This window comes from Sinocyclocheilus grahami, unplaced genomic scaffold (genome assembly GCF_001515645.1).
Source record: "Sinocyclocheilus grahami isolate Dianchi unplaced genomic scaffold, SAMN03320097.WGS_v1.1 scaffold498.1, whole genome shotgun sequence".
In the NCBI taxonomy this organism is placed as follows: domain Eukaryota; kingdom Metazoa; phylum Chordata; class Actinopteri; order Cypriniformes; family Cyprinidae; genus Sinocyclocheilus; species Sinocyclocheilus grahami.
In genome coordinates, this window is record NW_015505677.1 from 495,580 (window position 1) to 521,149 (window position 25,570).

At 35.5% G+C, this 25,570-nt stretch overlaps 1 protein-coding gene across 1 annotated transcript in view; it reads left to right on the forward strand.

The window, feature by feature from the left end:
- Positions 1–24,724, forward strand: part of LOC107554351 (POU domain, class 2, transcription factor 2-like) — a 68,997-nt gene extending 44,273 nt beyond the window's left edge. The window contains exons 2-16 of the mRNA XM_016236838.1: positions 7,394–7,462; positions 8,046–8,080; positions 9,033–9,089; positions 10,437–10,550; positions 11,976–12,218; positions 14,430–14,541; positions 14,655–14,746; positions 15,736–15,936; positions 17,037–17,178; positions 17,262–17,410; positions 19,564–19,755; positions 20,017–20,065; positions 20,140–20,287; positions 21,926–21,999; positions 23,362–24,724. Coding sequence (XP_016092324.1) covers positions 7,394–7,462; positions 8,046–8,080; positions 9,033–9,089; positions 10,437–10,550; positions 11,976–12,218; positions 14,430–14,541; positions 14,655–14,746; positions 15,736–15,936; positions 17,037–17,178; positions 17,262–17,410; positions 19,564–19,755; positions 20,017–20,065; positions 20,140–20,287; positions 21,926–21,999; positions 23,362–23,669 — 1,985 coding nt within the window. The 3' untranslated portion in view covers positions 23,670–24,724. The remainder of the gene's footprint in view (positions 1–7,393; positions 7,463–8,045; positions 8,081–9,032; positions 9,090–10,436; positions 10,551–11,975; positions 12,219–14,429; positions 14,542–14,654; positions 14,747–15,735; positions 15,937–17,036; positions 17,179–17,261; positions 17,411–19,563; positions 19,756–20,016; positions 20,066–20,139; positions 20,288–21,925; positions 22,000–23,361) is intronic.
- Positions 24,725–25,570: the final 846 nt, after the last annotated feature.

Genomic DNA, 25,570 nt, shown 5'->3' on the forward strand with positions numbered 1-25,570 from the left:
CCGCCTCCTGTTCCTCCGAGGCAGACGTACCCCCTCACTGGCCTCCCCAAAGGTCAAGGGGGGGCAAGACCAGGGGGAGGGGGGATGAGGGAGGGTGCGCAGCGGACTGACCCTTGACCCTAACACACGCCACCCAGCATCAGTCCCTCGCAAGCACACACACACCCACGCGCCGTCTGTCACGGCCCTGACAGGCCTTACTGAGGAGCTTGGGGGGCACATAAAAGGAGGCCCAAAAACTTGCTAAACCCCTGACCGTGACCCTGAGCATCACACACACACACATATTCAGAAGACCGATCCATTATTAGCGCTGGGGTAAAAGGCTTAAACCAGAGGACGCATCAGCTGTCCTGTGGGTGAATCAATGTGTGTGAGGGGTCCATGTGCGGTTTTTGTGAAAACGTTTGAAAGTGTGTATGTATTTTCAAAACCAATGCAAGTAGGTGATTGATGGTTGAATAGCTCGGATAATGCACGGTTAAATCATTAGTGTGGCACACAAAACGCAAGGTTTCAAACATCATCTCACTTTACGGCTAAAATCTGTAGTGTTATTGGTAGTATTTGTTTTATTTACAAGCTATATTTTGGATCAGAAACCTTGGCAATAATATCAGGCTAGAAATTATGGCATATACTACTTACAATGTTTAGCCATGGAAAATTCAGCTAATTTTGCGACTGAAAACAAGGTTGTGAAGAGTAGACATGCAGTATGTTTAATTATACCTGATTCTACATTGAAAATAGGCTTATTATTATATTCTAATATTTCCCGATGGAAAAAAACCCCTCTGGAGAAAAAAAAAAGTGTTTTGAAAATTACATGTGATATAGGCTTATAAAACGGACTGAAACACACAGCTTATTAAATGGATATTTATGGATATTTCGTCCTCCCGAATAATGTCTGCTAACGTTGTTAAATGGCGTCATGGTTAAAACTCTTAATTACATAATTGTATAAATCCTGATCTGTTTTAAGTCCCAGAACTCGACATCAACACAATTTATTTGCAACAAAATCAGCTTTCCAAATATAAAACTCAACTAGACGTAGAAAAAGAAACGTAAAAATAAAATGAGGGGAAGAAGTTGGAAGCAGAAACGACTTATTATATAGTTAATTCGCTCGTGCGACGAGTGATTTAGTCTGACTTTCTTATAATTCACATAATTTATAAGTAGAACATATATACCTTGAAATCAAGCACAAGTAAAGAGTAAAATTACCAGGATGAGGAGAAGTTGAAAGTTGGAAATATCAGGGAAACGTCCGTTCTATCCGTCAAAGACTCTCGTGCAGGTTTGCAATTGGTCTCCCTTTTAAGCTAAATCCAATTTACGTTTAAAAGGCAGCTTTATTAATCAAAACCGCAGATTTTAAATATGTAAAACAAACACGAAAATCACCAGAAATCGCTCGTTCGATCTGTAAAGGTTTCATGCGTGATTATTAAAGGCACTGCTGCCCTCCTGCGGTTCACTTGCGCTACTTCAGTTTCATTTTCGCTGGGCAGAAGTGGTAATTTTAGCGCATTGAGAACAAGCAATGGAAAATAGAGGCGTGTGAAGAGCGCAAATGAGATATACTTGTTTTTCGTTCTTGTGATGAGCACTTTCCAGCCACCCCAGCACTTTCTTTTGCTGACTTGAGCTGTCTCGCTCTTTCTCTTTCTCTCCTTCTGCCTCCTTCTTTCTCAACATTGAGCTACACCACTTCAAACCAGCCTTGACAAGTGCCCACAACAAAACAACATAGCATAACCACCTATTTTACCTGATATATGTGTCTAGAGAATAACTTTTTCCTTTTTTGTGTGAGCGTTCACTTGTACCCCTGTTCAAAGATGTCAGAGGAAGTGTAGGGGTGAAGTACGGCGGTGTTTGGGGGTGGAGAGAAAATGTGGGAGGGAAGTGAGGAGAGAGTGACTGTATGAGCCCATATCTCATTCATTCTTTCATGTGACAATTAAATGTAGCTGAACAAGGACGGCCGAACACCTTTCAAACTAGAAGTTTGAGTGTGGGTTAGGTATGGATTCTGATATTCAAATAATAGCATGAATATTCACTCTGTAATTTGCATTAATTGGTCATGGAGAGCAGTGATTGGTCAGCTCGTTAGGGCGCTGTGAGCTGGACTGAAGTCTTGCACACTGATAAACCTGAGAGACTCAGACAGAGGCAGACAGAAGGCTGTGGTTTATTTATAAAATGGCGGCTATGGCGAAAAGTCTGAATTCCAGGTAAGTCAGTGTCTTTCTCTCTCTCTCGCTTTTCCTTCCCTCTAATGATCTCTCGAGAGGGGGCCGCAAGGTTAATTAGCTTCGCCTTCGCTAACAGACTCTGCTAATGAGAGGACATCAAAACTAACTGGACTGAGGCCACAAGTAATGAAATGTCAGGAGCAACTCTGGAGGAATGCAAGAGACTTGAATATCAGTGTGTGTGTGTGTACAGGTATATATGGTTTATGAGGACACAAATGTGTATAATGACATGGGTACTACAACGTAAACATGGTTTATGAGGACACTTCATGTGTCCCCATAAAAAAAAAGGCTTAAAAAACATACAAAACGGTGTTTTATGAAATTCAAAAATTGCCAGCAGGTGTAGGTTTAGGGGTAGGGTTGGTGTAGGGCAATAGAAAATACAGTTTGTACAGTATAAAAACCATTACGCCTATGGAGAGTCCCCGTAAACCACAAATACAAGTATGTGTGTGTTTGTATGTATATGAGGTGTAATGTATGTTGGTGTATGTAGAGGCATAATGTAAGCAAACAATGTATACAGGCGCCCATTACTTTTTTAATATATGAGAATATTAGAGAGATGAGGCAATAAGTATTTTTAAAAAAATCAGTGGAGTATGTGTTTTTATATCGCAGCTTTTCTATACTTAAGGTCACTCTATAACCAAAAAAGCTCCAGGTGTTTCAGTCATATGAGATTACAAGTAAATAAACCACAGCCCAATAGCACAAATAGGTCAGTTAAAATAAGCAGCTAAAGATGGAGAACCCAGATATTGTTAGAAAAGATGAGCTTTTAGATTTGAATGTGTTTCTAGGAAATGTGAGCGTGCGTCTCTACTGTTTTTACTGTACTTTGTTTTTTAAGATGTTCACACAAGGATTGACTTCCGTGTATTCAGGACAGTTGTGCTGAATTTGCTCTAGCGCTTTACTCCACGTAAAGAAAATCATTAACATGCTTTCGAGGCTTTTAACTTGATTTGAATCACAACCTTATAGGCTGAAATTTTTATTTTTTTATCCGAATATTGTTTTCCCACAACAATACACCTACATAACCATATAGACAAAATACATCTTGTTATCGTTAATAATACTTATTATAATTTTTATAATTATTAACTAAAAAAAAAAAGATGAATTCTTTTACGGTAACAACCCTTCCAAAATAAAATCGCATGCAAGTCACATGCTGCTTAAATTATTAAAATAAAAAATTGAATTAGAGCTTCAAATAACTTGCCTAAAGCTATAATCGAAATCTAAATGGAATCAAATTTAATTGAATTAAATAAGGTAGTTTCATATTCATAATCAAATTATCATTACAATCACACACACATATACATATATACAGTATTATCAATGAATTAATAGGTGCATTTTAAAAATACACTTATTTAAATATGATAAGAATTTTCATTTTAAGATCATGATTTGTACATTTGTTTCCCTTGGTCGTCTTTAAGAAGATGTGACTTATGCTGATTGATTGAATTTTTCCAAGAATATCTCTCACTCTGTCGTTCAGTGTGTGTGTGTGTGTGTGTGTGTGTGTGTGTGTTGAGAGTGAGTGGAAGGCCACACAGTTAAACAGGAAATGGGGGTGACACTACACTGACTCATAGAGCACAGAGGGTTGTGGGTAATACTGACAGAGTAATACACCGAGTCGAATGCATGTGAATCAACCTTCACGTTTTTCACACAATTTTGTATTTCATAACAGTGTCATCAGAATGATATTTCCACTTGGGCTTTGTGAGGTTTATGGTTAATTAGTCATGTTTGCCGTGTCCTTCGAATAAAAAGTTCAGTCATTACTAAAATATACCACAGGTTTTCAACCAGCATATAGCTATAATGTAAAATGCCTTTCATTCTATACAGCTAAAAACAAATATTATGCAAACTGACTTTTTTTATTGTTAAACATTTGAAAGGAAAATAGTTCTCTTTATGTGTCACATAAAATTAAATGTAAAAAAAATATTTTAACCATCAAACATGTTTAGTAATATTTTTTAAATATGTATTTTAAATATTAATTAACATTGATATGATGATATATTCAGTATAGTAATATATTGCATAATAAGATTATAATACAATAAGCTGGCTGATATGGACTTAAAATGTGAAGATACATTTTATGATCATCAAATATACTGTAATGCAACTTACCAGTGTTTTAAGGTTATGACGTTTAAAAATCAACAGAAAAATAGCAAAAGGTACTAGTAATTTTCTGTCAGGACATTACACGTTAATTTTAAGGACATTTTCTTTAATCCTGAAACACACTGCATTGTGTAATTGAAATTATGGTAAAAACGACCCATGAAAAACCAATATGGAAAATTCCATTATGTTTATACAGTACACTTGGGCCTATGTTTGCATATGCACTGCATTAGAGTGCAGTTTTGCGTTTTCCTTATTCTACATCTAAACTAAGCGTGTCTCTGTATTTGTTTTTACTGTTTGTTTTATCACAGCCTCACTGATCATTATCAACCGCACTTTTGCTATGAAGGTTTCTCGAGTCAGAAGGCTCTCGAGTCTCAGATGAAGGAAGTGCCAGACATTTTTATGCAACCGGCGCGTCATATTCAGCTCTAGCCTTTCGTGGCTTTGCATCATGACAAAACAACTCGTGGTACATTGACTGTGATTTACACTGTGCTTACAATCGCAATCTCGAGTTCAACTCACCGGTGTGATTGTCTGGAAGCAGATGATCAATCTTTTCTTTCATTTCCACTCATTTGACTATCAATATCAGTGAGTAATTCATCCTAATTTAGTAACGCACTCGAATGAGGTGGGCGGCGGAGGATGGAGGTTTTCGTTTGCCTCAGTTGGAAAGTGACTTTAATTTGACTTTGCCTTCTATGACTAAAGCAAGTGAAATTTGTGAACCACCAAAAAAAAAAAAAAAAAGCGCCCACGGTCGGCATAGTGGCATATAGAGTGAAGGAGCTGTTCTCATCGAGTGTTCGGAGGACAGAGAGAGCTGAGCAAAAACCATTCCGGTGAGTCACAAACACACCGACCTTCAATAACATGGCACTCTTCACTGAAATGGAACTTATTCTAATATTACTTGAATATCAGGTGATTATTTTGAAGCGGTCAGTGTTTGTTTGTAGGGTAAGTCTAGTTGAAAGGCTTGAGAATGGCTTTGTCCAATCACACGTTGTTTTGAAATGAAATGCTTTAAGTACTGAGATTTGTTGTCTAAATGTCTAAACATCTAATTGAAATGTTTAATATGCTGACATTTTTTTTTTTGTATTTAAGTATTTTCTTGTAAAACATCCTCCAATAATCGTTGCAACTTCAAAAAATAGTTTTTAGTAGTTACTTAAGACTTACAGTAAGTTGCTGAATTATTTATTTATTTATTTAGACAATTAATTTCAGTTTTGTATATGCAGTTCAGCAAAACCACACAGTAAAAAAAAATATTTTTCAAAGCTATAAATAAAACAAAAATCACTGGAGATCACTTTTTTACTTCAAAATGTCATATTTAATTCAATGTTACTTTGCCTTTCTTTATAATTATCTGTCAAATTTACTAGCGATTTCTGAGAAAAATTTGGTTCCCCACCAAATAGTTTTCAGTGCATTTAATTCTACATTTTTAAGTTACATTGATCAATGTTTGTGCAATAACTGTTCATTTGTTTACATGAATGCCTGTTAACTTTTCTAATCATATGTTTCTAATCATCTTGCTGCTGATACATGTTTTCTAAAAGTTTATTTGAATTTCTCTTTCCTTCCTTTTTAGTAATTGACATGATTACTTCCATACAAATACTCTTTATAGTAAATTTGATGTGCAGCGTACACGTTCCAGCCATGTAATATGAACTCATTTAGCATTGAGTAAACTGGACAGGGAAATCAATTTGTTCTTGGAAATGGCCGTGTAGATGGTCTGAGGCGGTCATCAATTTCACCGTGAGTAAGAAAGAGAAAAGCTGTTATCCTCCGGCGAAGTGCAACACGTGCTCTCGCGGGATGAGATCCTCTCCTGTCTGCATTAACAGCTATTGCTGGTGTGTGTGTGTGTGTGTGTACGTGAGTGTGGATGTGTATGAATGATGGCGTGCAGGATGGGACATGCCCCTCCATCCCCGCTGCTCTCTGGGAGGCGCAGGTGCTGTATTAGGATGAAGAGAGTGTCAAACAGGACCAAAACAGAATGAAATAGAAAAGGAAAGGACAAAGGAAAGACAGATAGAGCAGTTGAGCTGCTCACTGAATAGTGTTGCTGATGGAAATTGACTTTTGACGCAAAGGTGTTTGTTTCATTAATTAGAGGTTTCGGTTGAAGTATTATTCACATTTTGGATGTTGTTATTTGTTATTAATTAGGACAACTAACAATCTTAGTTGTTATTAATATTATGATTTTAAGTATATTTTATGTTTATTATATTAATATATTTAAATAATGTTCTTTTAGAATGTTATAATAAAATAATGCTATGTTGTTTAAATAAAGTTAAATAAAAAATTCTGTCAGGGGTTTTGGAATCTAAAGTAATATATTTGACAAGCTATGCTTAATATTAAATTATTTTAAAGATTTTTTTTTATTTTAAAGATGAGGTGACTATTTGTACTTTCAGTTAAAACGGCAGACTACTTAAGTGAACTGCTAAAAAGCTCAGATTGGTTCAATCGGAACTCTTCTAACATCGTAGGATCCTCAAATCAAAGTGCATCAATTCATGTTTTTTTCTGAAAGTGTTACTTTAGTAAAGTAATGGTTACAAATAGTCAGATTTGTTTATTATTTTGAAATTGAGCTCAAATAAAAACACATACAAAATCATCCACAAACCTAATTAAAGTACCAAAAACGATCAATCTTATAAGTTCTTTTACTGAAAATGTGTCATAAAATGTCAGTAGTGGGATGAAAAGAAAAGCTGATCAGTTTCAGCACCTACAATGTACATTTAAATGTTTTAAACCATGACTCTTCATGATGAAAACAGGTTATTTTGTCAATACCCTTTTATGTGGTTGATGATATAAGGACGATTGACAAAAAAAAGCTAAAGCAAGAAGTGTTTTCAGTCAGTTTCTCTCTCTCTCTGTTTCAGTAGATATCAGGATGTCTAAAGCCGTCGAGGATGACAAGATGGGGATTGAGCTTCCAGTGGACAGTACAGGTAAAAATCAATATTACGATTGATTATTGAAGGTCTGTGTTAGCCTGAATGCTTTAAGATGTAGTAGAAATGTATATCATGTGTATTATCTATAAAATCACTATAATTATTGATATTACTACGTGAAATCATGAAGATGGAGAGGTTTGTGTGTAGGTTTGATGCTACTGTTGGAGAGAAACATTGCGTGTGTAAGCATGTTTTATCATGTATACTACTATGATTCATGAATATTCCTAGATGTGTTTGTGAGTGTGTGTGTGTGTGTGTGTGTGTAAGCGTGATGAGATTTTGTTTTGGCATGATTCTCACATTTTCCACTTGGTCTGAATCACACACAGAACACTTTAGTCAGCCATGGCCTCAATCTGACACACACACACACACACACACACACACACAGCAGCATAAAGTAACCCAGGTTAAACTCTTCATGGTATTCCAATAATGCAGTGCCTCTGGCAAACCAGACCATGCTTTTGTTGATGTGAGGGCTGGAGCCTGAGGCACTATTCTGACCTGATGTGTCCTTCGTGTGTGTGTGTGTGTGTGTGTGTGTGTGTGTGTGCATGTGTTTCTACAGACTCTGAGAGGAACAGTCCAGAGGCCAGCGATCAGGTGTGTGAACATATTTTAGTGCATATGTTTTATTAGTTGTTTGATGTCAGTGAATGTGTTTTAATAAAAAATAAAAAAAAGATGTTCATGAGAGGTTCTCCAAAACCTTGACCATCTACATCAGGGTTGTCAAAGATTTGATTATGAGGAAAAACAAAATAGAGATATTTAGCATATCTGGCAAAAGATGCTGAAGACCATTTATATTATATTAACCACTAGATCAAACCTTTCTTTTAATTACATGCAGCATTCGTCATTTGCAAATGTCATCCCAGGTGAATGCAGGGACAGTCCCGTGGCTAACATGTTCATTTTCCCACTTGAGACGTTTGAAGTTTGGACAGATGCAGTGAAAAGTGTGATGATTAAAAAGTTCACAGTTGTTTGCAAGTCTCCACTGAATGAATGTTGAGCAGGGTGTATTAATACTGTTACACTCTTAAAAATACCGGTTTTATTTGCCTCTGTGGTTCCACGAAGAACCTTAAAAATCCATGGAACCTCTTCATTGCACAAAAGGTTCTTTCAAGTTGGAAAAGGTTGTTTAGATCATTAATATGATAAGAACTGATCACTGAAATATTCTTTGAGAAACTAAAAATGGTTCTTCTATGGCTTCACTGCAAAAAAAAACATGCTTTTGGAACCTTTATTTTTAGTGTGGATGGTTCCATGTAGAATCTTTAACATCCTTGGAATCTTTACATTCCACAAAAGGTTCTTTATAGTGGAAATGGTTCTTTAGGTTATTGAAATGTTTTTTTAAGAACTGTTCACTGAAAGGTTCTTTAAGAACCTATAATGGTTCTTCTATGGCGTTGTTGCGAAAACCTTTTGTAACGTTTATTTTTAAGAGTGTATTTGACTGAGAACCAGACCTTTAATTCAACATACAGTTACTTTTTAAGCTTAAAATTGTGATCTGTTAAATTTTTCCTGTCTCATTCAGACCCAGCTAATGAAAACAAGTCCTTTCTGCCTGTCACCTGCACCCAGCAACACAAAGGTGTGTGTGTGTGTGTGTGTGTGTGTGTTAATGCGCATTTAGTTACGTCTGTTTTTGCTCACTTGGAAGCCCTCAGGCAATTCTCCATTAACATTGTAATATGCAAATGAGTCATTTTGAGCTGCATTCCTAACAAGATGCCAGACAAGATACATGGGGGAGAGAGAGAGAGAGGGAGAGAGAGAGAGGGAGGGAGGGAGGGAGTTAATAAAGTGAAGTAAAAAGAGACGGATCGACCGGAGCAGGACAGATGTAGTTAGTAGAGTAGATTCTGGATTGATATTTACATAACTATACAAGTTGAACTGCTGCTCTTCTCTTGAATCGGTGAGTAATCAAATGAATAACTGGAAGTGTGCGTGTTTAAATATGGAAAAGGACTTTGTGTGTGGTTTTTGTCTTTGTCAAGAAAAGACATGAAGTTGTAGTTGGCGTAATGGGTCGTTGACATTTAGTAATGGCAATTTGCATAGAAGTTGCAAACTAGCTGTACCAGTAACAAATGATTCATTGTTCATTTGATACAGATTAAGGGAATAAAAATTAATAATGCTATTTTAGTCTTCATATTTAAAGTAAATTAATTAATTTATATTTGTTTAATATTGCATAATGCATTTTTGTGTTTTATATTGTTGCTGTTTATGTGTGTGTGTGAAGAACATTAGTGTATTAAATTATTAGTGTTTATGTGAGTGTTTATTACACATAGCTCAAAGATAAGACGTCCCATTTTGGTGACTTCATCAAATTAAATTTACAAAAGTGATTTTATGTACATAGCATATTAAATGCAAGTAAATTGTCTCCTTGAATGTTTCAAATAACACTTGTGAAAATAAAATGGGTGAAATAATGGTTCATCGTCATACTTATTCTGACCACTTATTAAAACATATAAAGGAAGAAGTGATCATACAAAATTGTATTATATTTTAAATGATTACGAACTTGCTGACAAATGGGTATAACCTAGTGGTTTGAAGGATAGTGTAAAAAAAACTGGTAAAGATTTACACTGACAATGAATTAGTTTTGGGAGCTGCACTGTGATTCACAAATAGAGTTCTTTAATCTCATCTAATGATTCTTGTTATAAATGTGCCTGACAAGATTTTTGGTATATGAACTGTTGTTACACTGAATGACGTTTTAGTGAAATCATGGTAAAATGTATGATAGTCATTAATTTTTGCTTTAGAAAAAAGTACAGTTAAATAGGACACATAATGTAGTGGGAAAAAATTAAAGCTGTATTAAACTTTTATTGCTTTGATGCTTGAAAACTCCTTTTTGTCTTTGACTAACATATATACACAGATTGATGTATGTGAATGTGTTTGATAGGTTAAAGCCGAGGAGGCCGCTGAGATGACCAGTGTTCATGCTCCTCCACCTCCTCCAGCTCAGCCGGCTCTACCACACACACAACTCATGCTAGCCGGCAGTCAGCTCGCAGGGGTATGTGCGCGCACACACACACACACACACACACACACAAACGAGATCACCAGCTACTCTAGTAAAGATTTTAAAAACAAACTATTTTAAATTTTTGAGGGGGAACAAAACCTGTGTTTAGGTTTGCCAAATGGCCTAAATTAAGTGCTTTTTTATTAATTAAGCACCAATGAGATGTTAAGTGTTTATTTTTTAAATAAATATAATAAATGATACATTTAATGAGTTTTAAAAATGATCAGATTAAAGTGTGATTGTTAATGTGACATTTTTACAAAATTAAACATTTTAATTATATATTTTTATTATGCAAATGACACATGTTATACATGACCATTTTTTAAATTAAAATACTTTCCTTTTTTCCGTTGCAATATGCATAGACAACTGTAAACAAGCCATTCATACACTGTAAAAAAAGATTTTTTAAAGTTAATAAAAGTACTATTATAGAAAAAAAAACTATTTCAGTCTCTACTTCAAATTGTTTAATTAAGTGTTGCTTGCCAATTCTTTGTAATTATTTCAGTGTAGTTTACTTCCAACGTAAAGCATAAACACTGGCTTTGTGGCACTTTTATTTAACCAATAGTACAATTTAGGGCAAAACGAGTTGTTTGCTCTGGAAATAAACATTTTTTATTTGCTATATTATGTAATAATAAATCTCATTGAAAACAAATATGGTGTTTATATGGATACAAACAGTGGAGCATAGCTAGCAACACCAAGATTGCAATATGCATAGACAACTGTAAACAAGCCATTCATACACTGTAAAAAAAGATTTTTTAAAGTTAATAAAAGTACTATTATAGAAAAAAAAACTATTTCAGTCTCTCTACTTCAAATTGTTTAATTAAGTGTTGCTTGCCAATTCTTTGTAATTATTTCAGTGTAGTTTACTTCCAACGTAAAGCATAAACACTGGCTTTGTGGCACTTTTATTTAACCAATAGTACAATTTAGGGCAAAACGAGTTGTTTGCTCTGGAAATAAACATTTTTTATTTGCTATATTATGTAATAATAAATCTCATTGAAAACAAATATGGTGTTTATATGGATACAAACAGTGGAGCATAGCTAGCAACACCAAGGTCATGAGTTTGATTCCCTGAAGGAAGAATTTATCAAATGTGTATCTTGAATGCAATGTTAAATATAAGCGCATTTACCAAATGCATAAATGTAAACAGATACACGGATCTCTCGCTTGCTCTCTTTCGCGCTCTCTCTCTCTTTTGCTCTATGCTTGTATTAACTAAATGCAACTACATGGCTTTTTGTAACTCAACCTGGCTGTGGATCTTAGGCCCTGCTTGCTTAAGAGAAGGTGCTACAGACGCCGCCTTTTCTGCTTGCTGATGCTGTTCTTTTCTCCACCTTTTCTCTTCATCCCTCGCTCCTCTCCTTCCTCTCTCAGCTGGCCGCTCTCCTCCCTGCACAGCAGCAGCTGTTGTTGCAGCAGGCTCAAGCGCAGCTGTTGGCCGCAGCCGTGCAGCAGTCGAACGCTGCGCATGCCGCCCACGCAGCCGCGGCGGCCAATCAGCAGCAGCAGACGCAACAGCAGCAGGCCAATCAGGCAGCAGCACAAGCCCGGTCTCAAGCCAAACCTGAGCAAGCTCCGCCTCCACTTCTGTCCCAGCCTATCCAGCTCACTGCCCAGGTACCTTCAGCCAGGGGCGTTGCCATCATTTCAGAAGTGAGGGGGACAGAAATTATATATATATATATAATTGCTGTGATCAAAGCTGTTTTCAGCATCATTACTCCAGTCTTCAGTGTCACATCCTTCAGAAGTCATTCTAATATGCTGATTTGCTGCTCAAGAAACCTTTTTTAATTATTATTATCATCAATATTTAAAATAGTTGAGTACATTTTTCAGGATTCTTTGATGAATAGAAGGATCCAAAGATCAGCATTTATGTGAAATAAAAAGCTTTTGTAACATTATACACTGTACCATTCAAAAGCTTATAGTCAGTATTATTTTTATTTTTTTTGGAAAATAAATGATAGAAATTAACACTTTTATTTAGCAAGGATGCTTTAAATTGATCAAAAGTGATGATAAAGACATTTATAATGTTACAAAATATATTTCAGATAAATGCTGTTCTTCTGAACTTTCCATTTATCAAAGATACCTGGAAAAATTCTACTCAGCTGTTTTCAACATCATAATAATAAATGTTTTTTGAGCAGCAAATCAGAATATCAGAATGATTTCTGAAGGATCGCGTGACTGGAGTAATGATGCTACAAATTTAGCATTGAAATCACAATAAATTATATTTTAAAATATATTCAAATAGAAAACAGTTATTTTAAATAGCCTAGTAAAAATATTTCAAAATGTTACTGTTTTGCTGTACTTTGGATCAAATAAATGAAGGCTTGGTGAACAGAAGAGACTTTAAAAAACATTAAAAATATTACTGTTCAAAAACTTTTGACTGGTAGTGTATAGGCAACTTTAAATTTTCTCTAATTTCTAGCTTTTAATTGGCATAGAAATCAGATAACTTCTGGACAATAACCAATAATAATGATTTGTTTATATACTACAAAAAACATTTTTTATCACATAATAAGGCAGAATAGTTTCTATACTGTAATAAGTGCGATGTCAATTAGCACTGCATTGTTCATATACTTTATTTATTACCTGGAGATGACTTGACAAACACAAATAAACCATATATTGTCGCAGTCGTATGTTTAATGTCTTCATGTTTCCAAACGTTTCTGCTTTTCTGTGAAAACAACTGTTTTCGTACAGCGACAGCTGGACGCTTTTGTCCATATTAGGAATTTCCTCGTACGACTTTCTGCGCGAGTCCGCGAGAGCGCCCTCCGGCTTCGAGTATGAATGAAACATACACTGCACGGCATGTTTAGCGCTCCACGATGTTCATCTCGCCTTATTCTGGGTCCGAATAAAACATCAGATCATGCACAGGCTATCCTGTCTCTTTGAATTTAAATCTATATTTATTCACACCGGCTCTTGAAAACTCCTATGCGAACACACTTGCCCGAAAAAGTGCGGGGGACGAATTTACATGATATTAAAAGTGGGGGGGACACGTCCCCCGTGCAATCTACACCCCTGCCTTCAGCACTGCGGTTTTAGGTTTTCAGGAAAGTGCATTTTCCTAAAATACATTTCCTGTATTTCAATTGAAGGAACATTCACGGTTAAATATACTCCATCAGCAGCATCTGTGGCATGCAGCCAGTTATGAAGAGAAAATTAGAAGATGGAAGCCTTGCAACACTGCATTTAAATATTCAATAAATATATAAAAAATTTGAAAAAGGTAAATGTTATTGTAGTTTTAATTTCAATTAAATTATTGTTATGTTATTTTGTTATTTACATTTATTTAATACAACTTGAGCATAATTTTGAATGTTTTTAATTTATATTATACATTTTTTATTTAATTATATATATATATATATGATCATTTTAATATCGTTTTTATATAATACAATTATTATATTGTTATTGAAATATAATACAATTTGAATATAATTTTGAGTAAATCTTTTTCACTTTTAATGCATTTATATGATGCAAATTAGAATACAATTTGAATGCATTCAAATTTTTATTAAATATTTTAAATATGCATCTTTTGTTCCTGAGACGTCTGTTGAAGTGCAAGGAAACATTTTGTTAGTCAGTCATTACCAGAATGTGAAATGCGACTAGAGTTAAAATATTTAGTAAAAGGATCTACAACTAAAGTCAAATACAAATGATGATTTACCTGAGCCAGTTGTTTCTGAAGCTTCTGAATCTTTTTCTCTTATTCCCCTGTCTTTTGTTGCTCACTCTCATAAGGCTCTCTGTCTCTCTCTGAAGGACATTCAGCAGTTGCTGCAGTTACAGCAGCTGGTCCTGATGCCAGGTCATCCTCTACAGTCTCCTGCTCAGTTCCTGCTTCCTCAAGCCCAGGCTCAGCAGGGTCAGCAAGGTGCGACGCACCTGTTCACACGTTTTCATCATGCCTATGGGGTCTCTGTCACACCAATAACATTTGTGTGCACTGATGTCTTTAGTGAGAAATTTCCATTCATGCTCTTTCAGGTTTGCTTTCGACACCAAATTTAATTCCACTACCTCAGCAAAGCCCAGGGAGTCTCCTGACCTCCCCGTCTAGACTGGGCCTTCAAGCACAGGTATGCAACCAAAACGGGTTCAAACTACATTGTTTGTCAACCGTATTACTGCTTATTTAATTAGCAAGTGGTGTCCAGTTATCATCTCGGTAATAAATATGGTTATTTTTCATTTTTTTATCAGTGTTAATGGCAGTTTTCAACAGTACAATCAAATAATGAGTCAACAAAGGAGTTTTATAGATGTACAAGAAATAGAAGGTTGAGCACAATACAGTGTGCTCTGCTGTATACAGCAAATGTAATTTAAATAAGTATGCTGAGAAATTGTTGCATATTGTGCATGCATTACCATTCAAAAGTTGTTTTTTGCTTTTGAAAGTCTCTTATTGTTACCAAGGCTGCATTTGTTTGATCAAACATACAGTAAAAACAGTAATATTGTGAAATATTATTGCAATTAAAAAAATATATATATAATTCGGTGATGCAAAGCTGAATTTTTAGCATCATTACTTCCGTCTTCAGTGTCACATGATCCTTCAGAAATCATTCTGATATGCTGATTTGCTGCTCAAGAAAAATTTCTTCTTATAATCAATATTGAAAACTGTTTTGCTGCTTAATATTTCTGTGGAAACTGATTTTTTTGTCAGTATTCTTTGATGAACAGAAAGTTCAAAAGAACAGCATTTGTTTGAAATATAATTTTTTTGGGGGAAAAAAAATGTACTGCCACTTTTGATTAATGGAATGCATCCTGGTGAATAAAGGTATTTAATAATAATTTCATAATTTAAAAATCTCACAGACTCCACACTTTTGGAACATTAATGTACATATTGCATATTTTTGAAAGTATGTAGTATGCTATCTAAAGTCTAGATTTGTTCCCTTGAAGCTTTGAACAGTTCAAAACCATAGGGCTAGAAATGAATCTTATGGGAAATGAAGAGGATTTTTGCGATATGTTTGAAATGGAAGCGCTGTCTGTCTCTCACTATACCCGTGTTTGAGAAAGTAGTGTGTTTCCCCAATCTGTGCTGTAGTATCATCTTGACGACAGGCTGTGGTCATTGCAGAGGGAGAAGAGCGTGGAGAGCGCTGTGAGCTCCGCCCCCTCCTCAGTCCCGCCCATGAGCTCCGTTCCCACAGTGACCGCTCACGGTGAGGAGCCCAGCGATCTGGAGGAGCTCGAACAATTCGCGAGAACCTTCAAACAAAGGAGAATTAAACTGGGCTTCACACAGGTGTGTGTGTGTGTGATCTTGGATATGTTCTGTCACAGTTCGAACCATGTTTTTAAAAATCTAACTTCAAAAAATATAAATAAACTTTCTTTCAAAACACTTATTTTTTTAAATCTGCTGAAAATAACACTTCCACAAATCATTTATTTATAATTAAGGGAGGCATTTAGGCATGTAAATTCAGCTTTAATGCATTTACATTTTTGGTAAATATATGCAAAAATATTCAAATATGCAACTATGATCTTTTTTTGTATTTTTATTGAAATAATACTTTTTACATTTTATTGATTAAATAACATTTTAATACAAGATTAATGCATTTGAAATTGTACTAAATATTTAAAATTTGAAACTATCATCTTGTATTTTTAATGAAATAAACAATACTTAGTTTTCATATATATAATTAAGGGAGGTGATCATTCTGAGCAGCTTTTAAATCTTTGTGTTTTAATTTATTTACTTTAATACATTTAAATGTTAAAAAAAAATATTTACCATATGCACCTATCTTTTTTTTGTATTTCTATTTGAAGTAAACAATACTTATTTATCATATATAAGGATATGTATATAATTAGCGGAGGCATTCATTTAAATAGCATTTTTTCGCAAGCTTTTATAATTTATTTATTTGAATTAATTTAATGCCATTTTAATGTATTATTTTGGATCAGACTTTCTTTATTGACTTAATTTTATTTTTAAATCGCATTGGATACCAGCCGTTTTGTTATTTTACCAAGAAAGTTAACAAAAAGGTCAAAACCCGTGACGCAGATGCAAACAGTTGCCACAGTGAGAAATTTAGATTTAGCAACGCTATTCAGTGAAGCTCAAAATAAATGAGATGCTTTGTGAGAAAATAACACACGGCTAACACACACATTTCTGTCTGGATGAGATTTGATTTCTCAGAGGATTTGCTCTGGACTTTTTCTGAGGTTGTGTGAGAAAAAACATAAGTTGCTATTGAAATCACATAGTAAGTCTGTGAAACATAAATTGAGCTGTCCTCAAACTAACCTATTCATGTCTGCATAGGGATAAATTAATAAAACAAGCGAATGGTAACTCTGCTCCATGTCTTCATGCAGGGGGATGTGGGTATGGCCATGGGTAAACTGTACGGCAATGACTTCAGTCAGACCACCATCTCACGTTTCGAGGCTCTCAACCTCAGCTTCAAGAACATGTGCAAGCTCAAACCCTTGCTGGAGAAATGGCTGAACGATGCAGGTGTGTGTTTCTGTCAGTTCCCTGTCGCTGTTTCACATTAGCGTTCCCTATGATTCATGTATGTGTGCGTTTTTATGTTACAGAAACCATGGCGATAGACAACATGCTGCCAAGCCCCAGTTCGCTGTCCTCACCTCTGCTGGGCTTTGAAGGCTTGCCTGGGCGACGCCGAAAGAAACGCACCAGCATCGAGACCAACGTCCGCATAGCCCTGGAGCGCAACTTCATCTCGGTTAGACACACACACATGAACACACACGCCGTACCAAATGTTGTAAAATTTTAGGCACACCTCAGCTTCAGGAATGACCTCTTTTTTGCCGTCTCAAGATAAAAAAATATATTGGTTCTCTTTTTGAAAATGCTGATGCCATTTTTTCCCTCTCTCTGTCTAAGGAGAATCAGAAGTCTACCAGCAAACTAATTTATTGCAATATACAGTATAAAAATTGTAAACCCCTTATACATCTGGCGTGATTGTAAAAGTATTGCTTGAGCGTATTATTACGCATTATTATCATAGACCAGCTTACTTAAAGGGTTAGTTCACCCAAAAATGAAAATTAGGCTGCGTTTTACTCACCCCGGAGGCATCCTAGGTGTATATGACTTTCTTGAACAAAGTCCTCCTGTAGCGAATCGATGCGTTTTTATAAGAAAAATATTTGTCCTTGGCTAAAGTAAGGAAACTTTGCTTCCTTTGCTTCTGTTAAGAAACGTTGGTTTTCACGAGACTCACCTGAGCGTGCGCAACGCTGACCTCATACGTCATGCTCCCGGAACTGCTTCTGTGTACAACTGCTGGCGCAAGCTACATTAAAGTGATTATTACATTTTGTATATGGATATTTTTCTTACAAAAACGCATCAATTCGCTACAGGAGGCCTTTGTTCACCCCCCCGCAGCCGTGTGAGACACTTTTTTTTTATGGATGGGCGATTTTTTATTAAGTTCTTTTGGACTGAAGCAATGCAACACCCGCTGAGTGCCATTAAACAGCTTGAAAGATCAAAGACCATTTTTAATATAACTCCGACTGAATTCGTCTGAAAGAAGAAAGTCATATACACCTAGGATGCATCGAGGGTGAGTAAAACACAGCCTAATTTTCATTTTTGGCTGAACTAACCCTTTAACTGTTCAAGAAGAATGTCTTTGGAAAAGTGTTGTAATTTGACAGTGGTTCCCAACCGAGGAGAAATAACAAATAAAAAAATAACATAATATTATTATAAATAAAAAAATAATAATTATAAAATACAATGATATATAATATAATAATAATGATCATTCTTATGATATCTTATGATAAATTGCTTGCAATGTTGTTCATTTGTAGATCTATTTGGATAAAATAATAAATAATAATAAAATAAAATGCTAAAATATTATCCCAAAATATAACAATATATCATATAAAATAAAACAGAATATAATATGTAATATAATCTAATCATAATAAGTTTTAAGATATGCTATGATAAATTTCTTACAATGTTCTTAGTTTGTAAGTCAATTTTGATAAATTAAATACGAAAAAAGAATCAAATAAAATAATATTCAAAAATATAATAGTATTTAATATAATGATGATGCATTTTATGATATCTTATGATACATTGCTTGCAATGTTCATTTGTAAGTTGCTTTGAATGAAATAAAATGTTCTTTGTAAGTCAAATTGGATTAAATAAATAAATTGAAAATAAATAAAATAATATTTTAATATAATAATATATCATAATATTAGAATAATGATGCGTTTTATGATATCTTATGATAAATTGCTTGCAACGTTAATTTGTAAATTGCTTTGGATAAAATAAAATAAAAAATAAAGTGTTTATTGGTTTATACGGTAAGTGGAACACCAAGTAGCACTAAGTCTTGGGGAATCTAAAAACCAAAATGGAGACAAGTCCCAAACTACACTCATTTCAGGATCATTTTCGTGTCTTATACCACACCATACAGATTCATTAATCCCCAAAATACAGTTTTGTTGTATGGCTGCACATGAGTTTCAAAACCACTGCATCACACCACCGGTAAGCACCACACCTGTTTTGGTGAGACTGATGCTTTTTTCCAAGGAAAAGTGTCTAAGATCAAGTCGAGGCAAACAGCCAATACACTCGAGGCACTGTTTCTTTCCATTTCTGAGTAACTCTATTTGTAGGCATTACGGTCAGTCCCTAAACGTTCTTAAGGACTCAACAAATCTGTGTTTACATGCACTTTTGAGTACCAGTTGCTCAACTGCTTCTTTGATCATGCATTGAGTATTTCATGCAGCAACATGAAATAGTTTGGGGCTGAAACTTGGCCTTGGTGCAAGTGTTTGGCACGTCTCATGTACTCATGCACCTCATCTCACCCCGCAGAACCAGAAGCCTACCTCTGAAGAAATCCTGCTGATGGCCGAGCAGCTCAGCATGGAGAAAGAGGTCATCCGAGTCTGGTTCTGCAACCGACGGCAGAAAGAGAAGCGTATACACCCCTCCAGCGCCACCCCTCCTCTGCCCAGCCAGCCTCCAGCTTCCACGCACAAACCACCCTGCTACAGCCCGCACATGGTACACCCACTCACGGCTTTAGCCATTGATCTGGCCCAAAGCCATTTCGGCAGACGGCTGGTGTTGAAATGTTGTTTGAATGGTGCATGGTGAGAATGGGCGCAAAATGCCGTACTGAGGAGACATGTCTGGGCATGATGTGTCTGAATAATGTTCCACCATAAAATGATAATTGGATCTTTGGAAGTAAAGGAAAATATTAAAGAACGTCATGAGGAGACGTATGCTTGTTAATTAGAGTCTTATTCCTTTTTCCTATAGATGTCCAGCCAGGGACTGGCTCAGGCCATTACCAGTCTCAGCACAACAGGTAAGAAGAGCAGTTTGAATGGTTCACATTTGTGGTTGCGAGGGCTGACACTGAATCCTTCCTCTTGAATCTAGCCGTCAGTCCCACACCTTCTGTGGCCTGCCCTCTCAACCCCAGTGGACATGCAGCAATGAGCTCCGCCCCTTCCTCTGTGACTCCGCCTCCTCTCAGCACAGTCAGCCCCACTCCGCCCAGTCTCAGCAGCCCTGGTCTGAACACAGGGTAAGAAGCAGTTTCATCTGTTTAGGGCAGGATAATGCTCTTTTGACACTGCTTTTATAGTAATAATGTGAAACTATTTGAAATTGAAACAACAACAGCAATTATAATAAATATTCGTTATTAATAGTAAATAGTACATTATTATAATTATAATGTTATTATAAATAATAATAATATTAATGATGAAGATGATTATTGTTATTTAATCAATTATTTGTTTCGGTTGTTTTAATCAACTAAGAAAGTAATGTATCGAATGATATATATGAATGATATATATGAATGTTAATTTATTCATGTGTATTATACTTTGCAAATTTGCACAAATTCAGGATCCAGTGCTGTACATAATGTAAATGATTTTAGACCAAGACGATTAAAATAAAAATAAATAATAAATATAATTATTATTATTATAATTATTATTATCAATTATTTGTTTAGGTTGTTTTACTCAGCACTGACATTTGAAACAAATATTTGTACAAATTCTGTATCAAATGCTGTATATAACGTAAACGACAACAACATAACAACAACAATAATAATAATAATAATAATAATAAATGTTCGTTATTAATAGTAAATAGTACATTATTATAATTGGTTCTAAATATGTTGTTATAAATAATAATAATATTAATATTAATGATGAAGATGATTATTGTTATTTAATCAATTATTTGTTTCGGTTGTTTTAATCAACTAAGAAAGTAATGTATCGAATGATATATATGCGAATGATATATATGAATGTTAATTTATTCATATGTATTATACTTTGCAAATTTGCACAAATTCAGGATCCAGTGCTGTACATAATGTAAATGATTTTAGACCAAGACGATTAAAATAAAAATAAATAATAAATATAATAATTATTATTATAATTATTATTATCAATTATTTGTTTAGGTTGTTTTACTCAGCATTGACATTTGAAAAAATATTTGTACAAATTCTGTATCAAATGCTGTACATAACGCAAATGACAAAACATAACAATAATAATATTATTATTATTATTATTATTTTAAATATGTGAAAATTTTGCAAAACATTTTGTAATCCAATGTTACATCATGTAAGTGTAATTGTTACAAATACTTTTAACAACAAAATGTATAATAATAATGATATAAACCAAAGAAATCTCTTTAGATTGTTTCAATCAAATTAATTATATCTGAATCATAAAATATTGTAAAAGTTAATTTGTTATTGTTTATGATACCTCTGATATTCAAGAATATTTGAATAAATCTGGCATCCAGTGTTCTGCATTATGCAAAATGTTGGTCATAAATTTGAAGCCTGTGATTACAACAGAGTGTAATTCTGTCAGCAGCTTTCAGTATGATTAAGCCTTCTGAACTGAAATAATTACAGCTTTGCTGTAGTCTTGTCTTATACTTGTTTTCGCAGTGAAATCTCTATTCTCAGTTGTGTTGAATTTCATGCTCTCGAGTTTTTTTTCTTTATCTGTCTAATGTAAGTCTTTCCAGCATGTGAAATGAACACAAACTCCACGATGGACACGGTTGCTCTTGAAATGTCACTCAAAATGCTTGCTTCTCTCTGCATGTATGAATGGCGTGTGTTTGTGGGCACGTGTAAATGACACCACACACGTAACAGGAACACAATGATGGGTGTAAGCACAGGAATGACCCAGGCCCTCATCAGCAGCAACCCCCTGGCCACAATGCAAGGTTTGTCATAGTGAGAGGACGAGAAAAAGGGCAGAAAATGATTGACAGATGGTTGCATGAAAGTGTTTGAATAGAACGATATGGAGGAGGAGAACATGATTAGAGATCAGTTAGAATAACATGAGGGAAACCTTTCCATAAGTCATCATCAAAGAGCCGTCTACTATACTCTCACCGCATATTCATCACATCTTCATCCTCACTACTTACATACGTGTGTTTGTTGTGTACGTGTGCGTATATATGTGGTGTGTCTGTGCATTTTGTCTGTCTCTTTCAAAAGCACCTGCCATTTCTGTGCCCTTATGTTTGTTCTTGAACTCATTTTCATCCGAACCACTTAAAACCCTTTGCCACCAACACAGTGCTGGAGCCGATGCACATTCTAGAACTGTTGTGTATGTTTACCCTGAAAAAAAGACAACTCTGGGCCATATATACATTTTATATTTAATAATCTATTTTTATTTTGCTTATATATATAATACATTTTAATTTATTTATATGAATAGTATAATTTTTTGTTATATATTAAAAAAATTAAAAATAAATTACACTACCTTTCAAAAGAATGGGGTTAGTAAGAAAATTTGTAACATTTTTGAAAGAAATTGATACTTTCATTCAGCAAGAATAAATTAAATTTATCAAAAATGATTGCAAAGACATTTCCACAAAAATATTAAGCAATATTAAGCACAAATCAGCATATTAGAATGATTTCTGAAGGATCATGTGACACTGAAGACTGGAGTAATGATGCTGAAAATTCAGCTTTGTGAACGTAGGAATAAATTTATACATTTTAATTTATTTATATGAATAGTATAATTTTTTGTTATATATTGAAAAAATTAAAAATAAATTACACTACCTTTCAAAAGAATGGGGTTAGTAAGAAAATTTGTAACATTTTTGAAAGAAATTGATACTTTCATTCAGCAAGAATAAATTAAATTAATCAAAAATGATTGTAAAGACATTTCCACAAAAATATTAAGCAATATTAAGCACCAAATCAGCATATTAGAATGATTTCTGAAGGATCATGTGACACTGAAGACTGGAGTAATGATGCTGAAAATTCAGCTTTGTGAACGTAGGAATAAATTGCATTTTAGCATAAATTAAAAAAATAAATAAATAAAAATGTGATTGTACATTGTAATAATATTTCACAATATTACTGTTTTTACTGTATTTTTGATCAAATAAATGCAGCTTTGGTGAGCAAAACGTTTTTCAAAAGCACAGGCACCTTTGTGGTGGAAAAGAGTCATCAGACAGCCATCGTACAAGTATATATGCACTGTGTGCCCTAATTTGCTCTCTTTCCCCTCTCTTCTCTCATCTGTTTCACAGCCCTGGCTGCCAGTGGTGGGCAGATGCCCATTTCCGCTCTTGAGGGAGGCGGTCAATTGTTCCTGGGTGGAGCTGGAGGTCCAGGAGCTGGACTTCGTCCGTCCCTCTTCCTAAACCACCCCACTTTACTGCCCCTGGCGAGGAGCGCAGGCATGGGTCTGGTCGGCACCCCCAGGGCTTCTCCGCTTCCTGGTGCCAGCGGCACAAGCCCAGACTCCTGCTCCGTCTCCCCCTGCTCAAGCCCCGCCTCCTTCTGCTCATTAGGCGAAGCCTCACCACCCTCTCTGGGCGGAGCCATGGCTGAGTGACGCCCACACCATCCTGCTGCACCTGAGGGGAGTCAGAGGGGCAGAAGAAAGAAGACAGACAAGACTCGCCTTTTCAACCAAAGCCATCTCTCCCTCCCTCCATTTCTCTCTTGTGCTCTCTCTCTCTCATTATGTCTTTTAATGCCAAAAATACAGAGAAATGAGCAGAAGAGAACAGGGATAAGGAGAGAACAGGATAACGGGAGACTGTTTAAACCAAAAAATTGACCTATACAGCGTGGAGAGGTGGCTTCAACGGAGCTACTTTGAGAATGTACATTTATTCCTTTCCAAATGGAAAAAGACAAACCTACACGAACAGATGAATTTGAGGGCAGGGTCGAGAGCCAAAAAACGTTGCGAAGAAACAACAACAAAAAAGGAAAACGGGTGGCAGCGAATGGAACAAAGGAAGGACATTTGACAAGTGTCACTGGACGGTAGAAAGATAAACCAAAAAATAAACACATGGAGGAAGAATGGAAAGACTCACAAAGACAAAAAATGCCAAAACCAAAATACCAAAAACCAAAACCAAAAAATCGGAGAGAAAAGCTTTACTTAAGACTTTGAAACCTGACTTGTCCAGGATCAGATTAACCCTACACAACACCAAAATACGGTTTTCCATGCACCCCTATAATTTAAACTTTCTTTTTTTTTTTTACTTTTTGTAAATGTATTTCTCAATCTACCTCTGCTACCAAGGATTTAGATTTTCTCATTCTTTTCATTCCATTTTCACTTTTGATCCATAATATTTTCAGTATTTCTTTCCTGTCAAACTTACAATGAAAAACATGACGGCAAACAAATTTAGAGGGATTTTTTTTTCCCACTTTCAACAGTATAACACACAAACACACATACACTGACACTTATTGTGACACACATCCCCGATTTCCTTTCCATCACTGATCATCTGCTGGAAACGCATCCATGCCTCAAACTTTGACTCACTTTTCTTGGATACCAAAGCGTTTGTCTGGCCTTTTGCGTCAGCTGTAAAGTGCTCAGACGACAAGACCTCAGACATGTCAAAAAAAAAAAAAAAACAAACACAAGGAGAAATATAAAAACAAATCCCCCCCGATCCCCTAAACCCCTGCCCTCCATCCTCTCTGGACCCCCTCTCCTGTGCCTCGGACAAAAAACATGGGCCAAATGAAGAAAAGCAAGAGGAGCAGCGACTGAAGAGGATCCGAGGAAACTGGAAGGGGAAATCCAACAACCGTGATGCAGAGGGGAGACATGTGATGTCGCCATTGTCACTTTTTTTATTTTTCCAACACACGGATTAAACCAAAAATGAAACCAAACCAAAACCAACTGAGCTTTACTCAATGGAATGAAACCAAATACTAGGAGTGGACCACAGGAGGTGCACGAGGAGGAGGTGTTTAGAGTAGCAAGACTCAACGTGGCTTCGAACCGAAGATCATTCCTTCACCTCCTCCCTCCTTCTTTCCGTTAAGTCGATGCTTTCACTCTCCTTCCTGGACGGGAGAATATTTATTAACCTCATTGAACTGAACATCAGAATATATATATAAACGTATATATTTTGTTTTATTGCTTTTTCCTCTCGGTCTGTCTGTTTATGCTGTATGACTCGTCTCATTGCTTTATATTTTTGGGATAATGGGGTGACGTATTGCCTATTTTCATATTTTGTGTGTTTCGTCATTTTGAATTGATCATGCCGAGGGGGGGGTGGGGGGTTCCCTCATCAGGCGGTTTCAAACAATACTGTGAACATGTAGCTTCCAAGTTTTTCTTCGATTGTGAATGTTGTGAAACAATAAGCCAAAACTGAAGACATACCAAAAGCGAAAACTTTTCTTTTTTGACACCAAATAGCAACCTAACCAATGCACAATGCGTGGAGAAAGACCGTATTG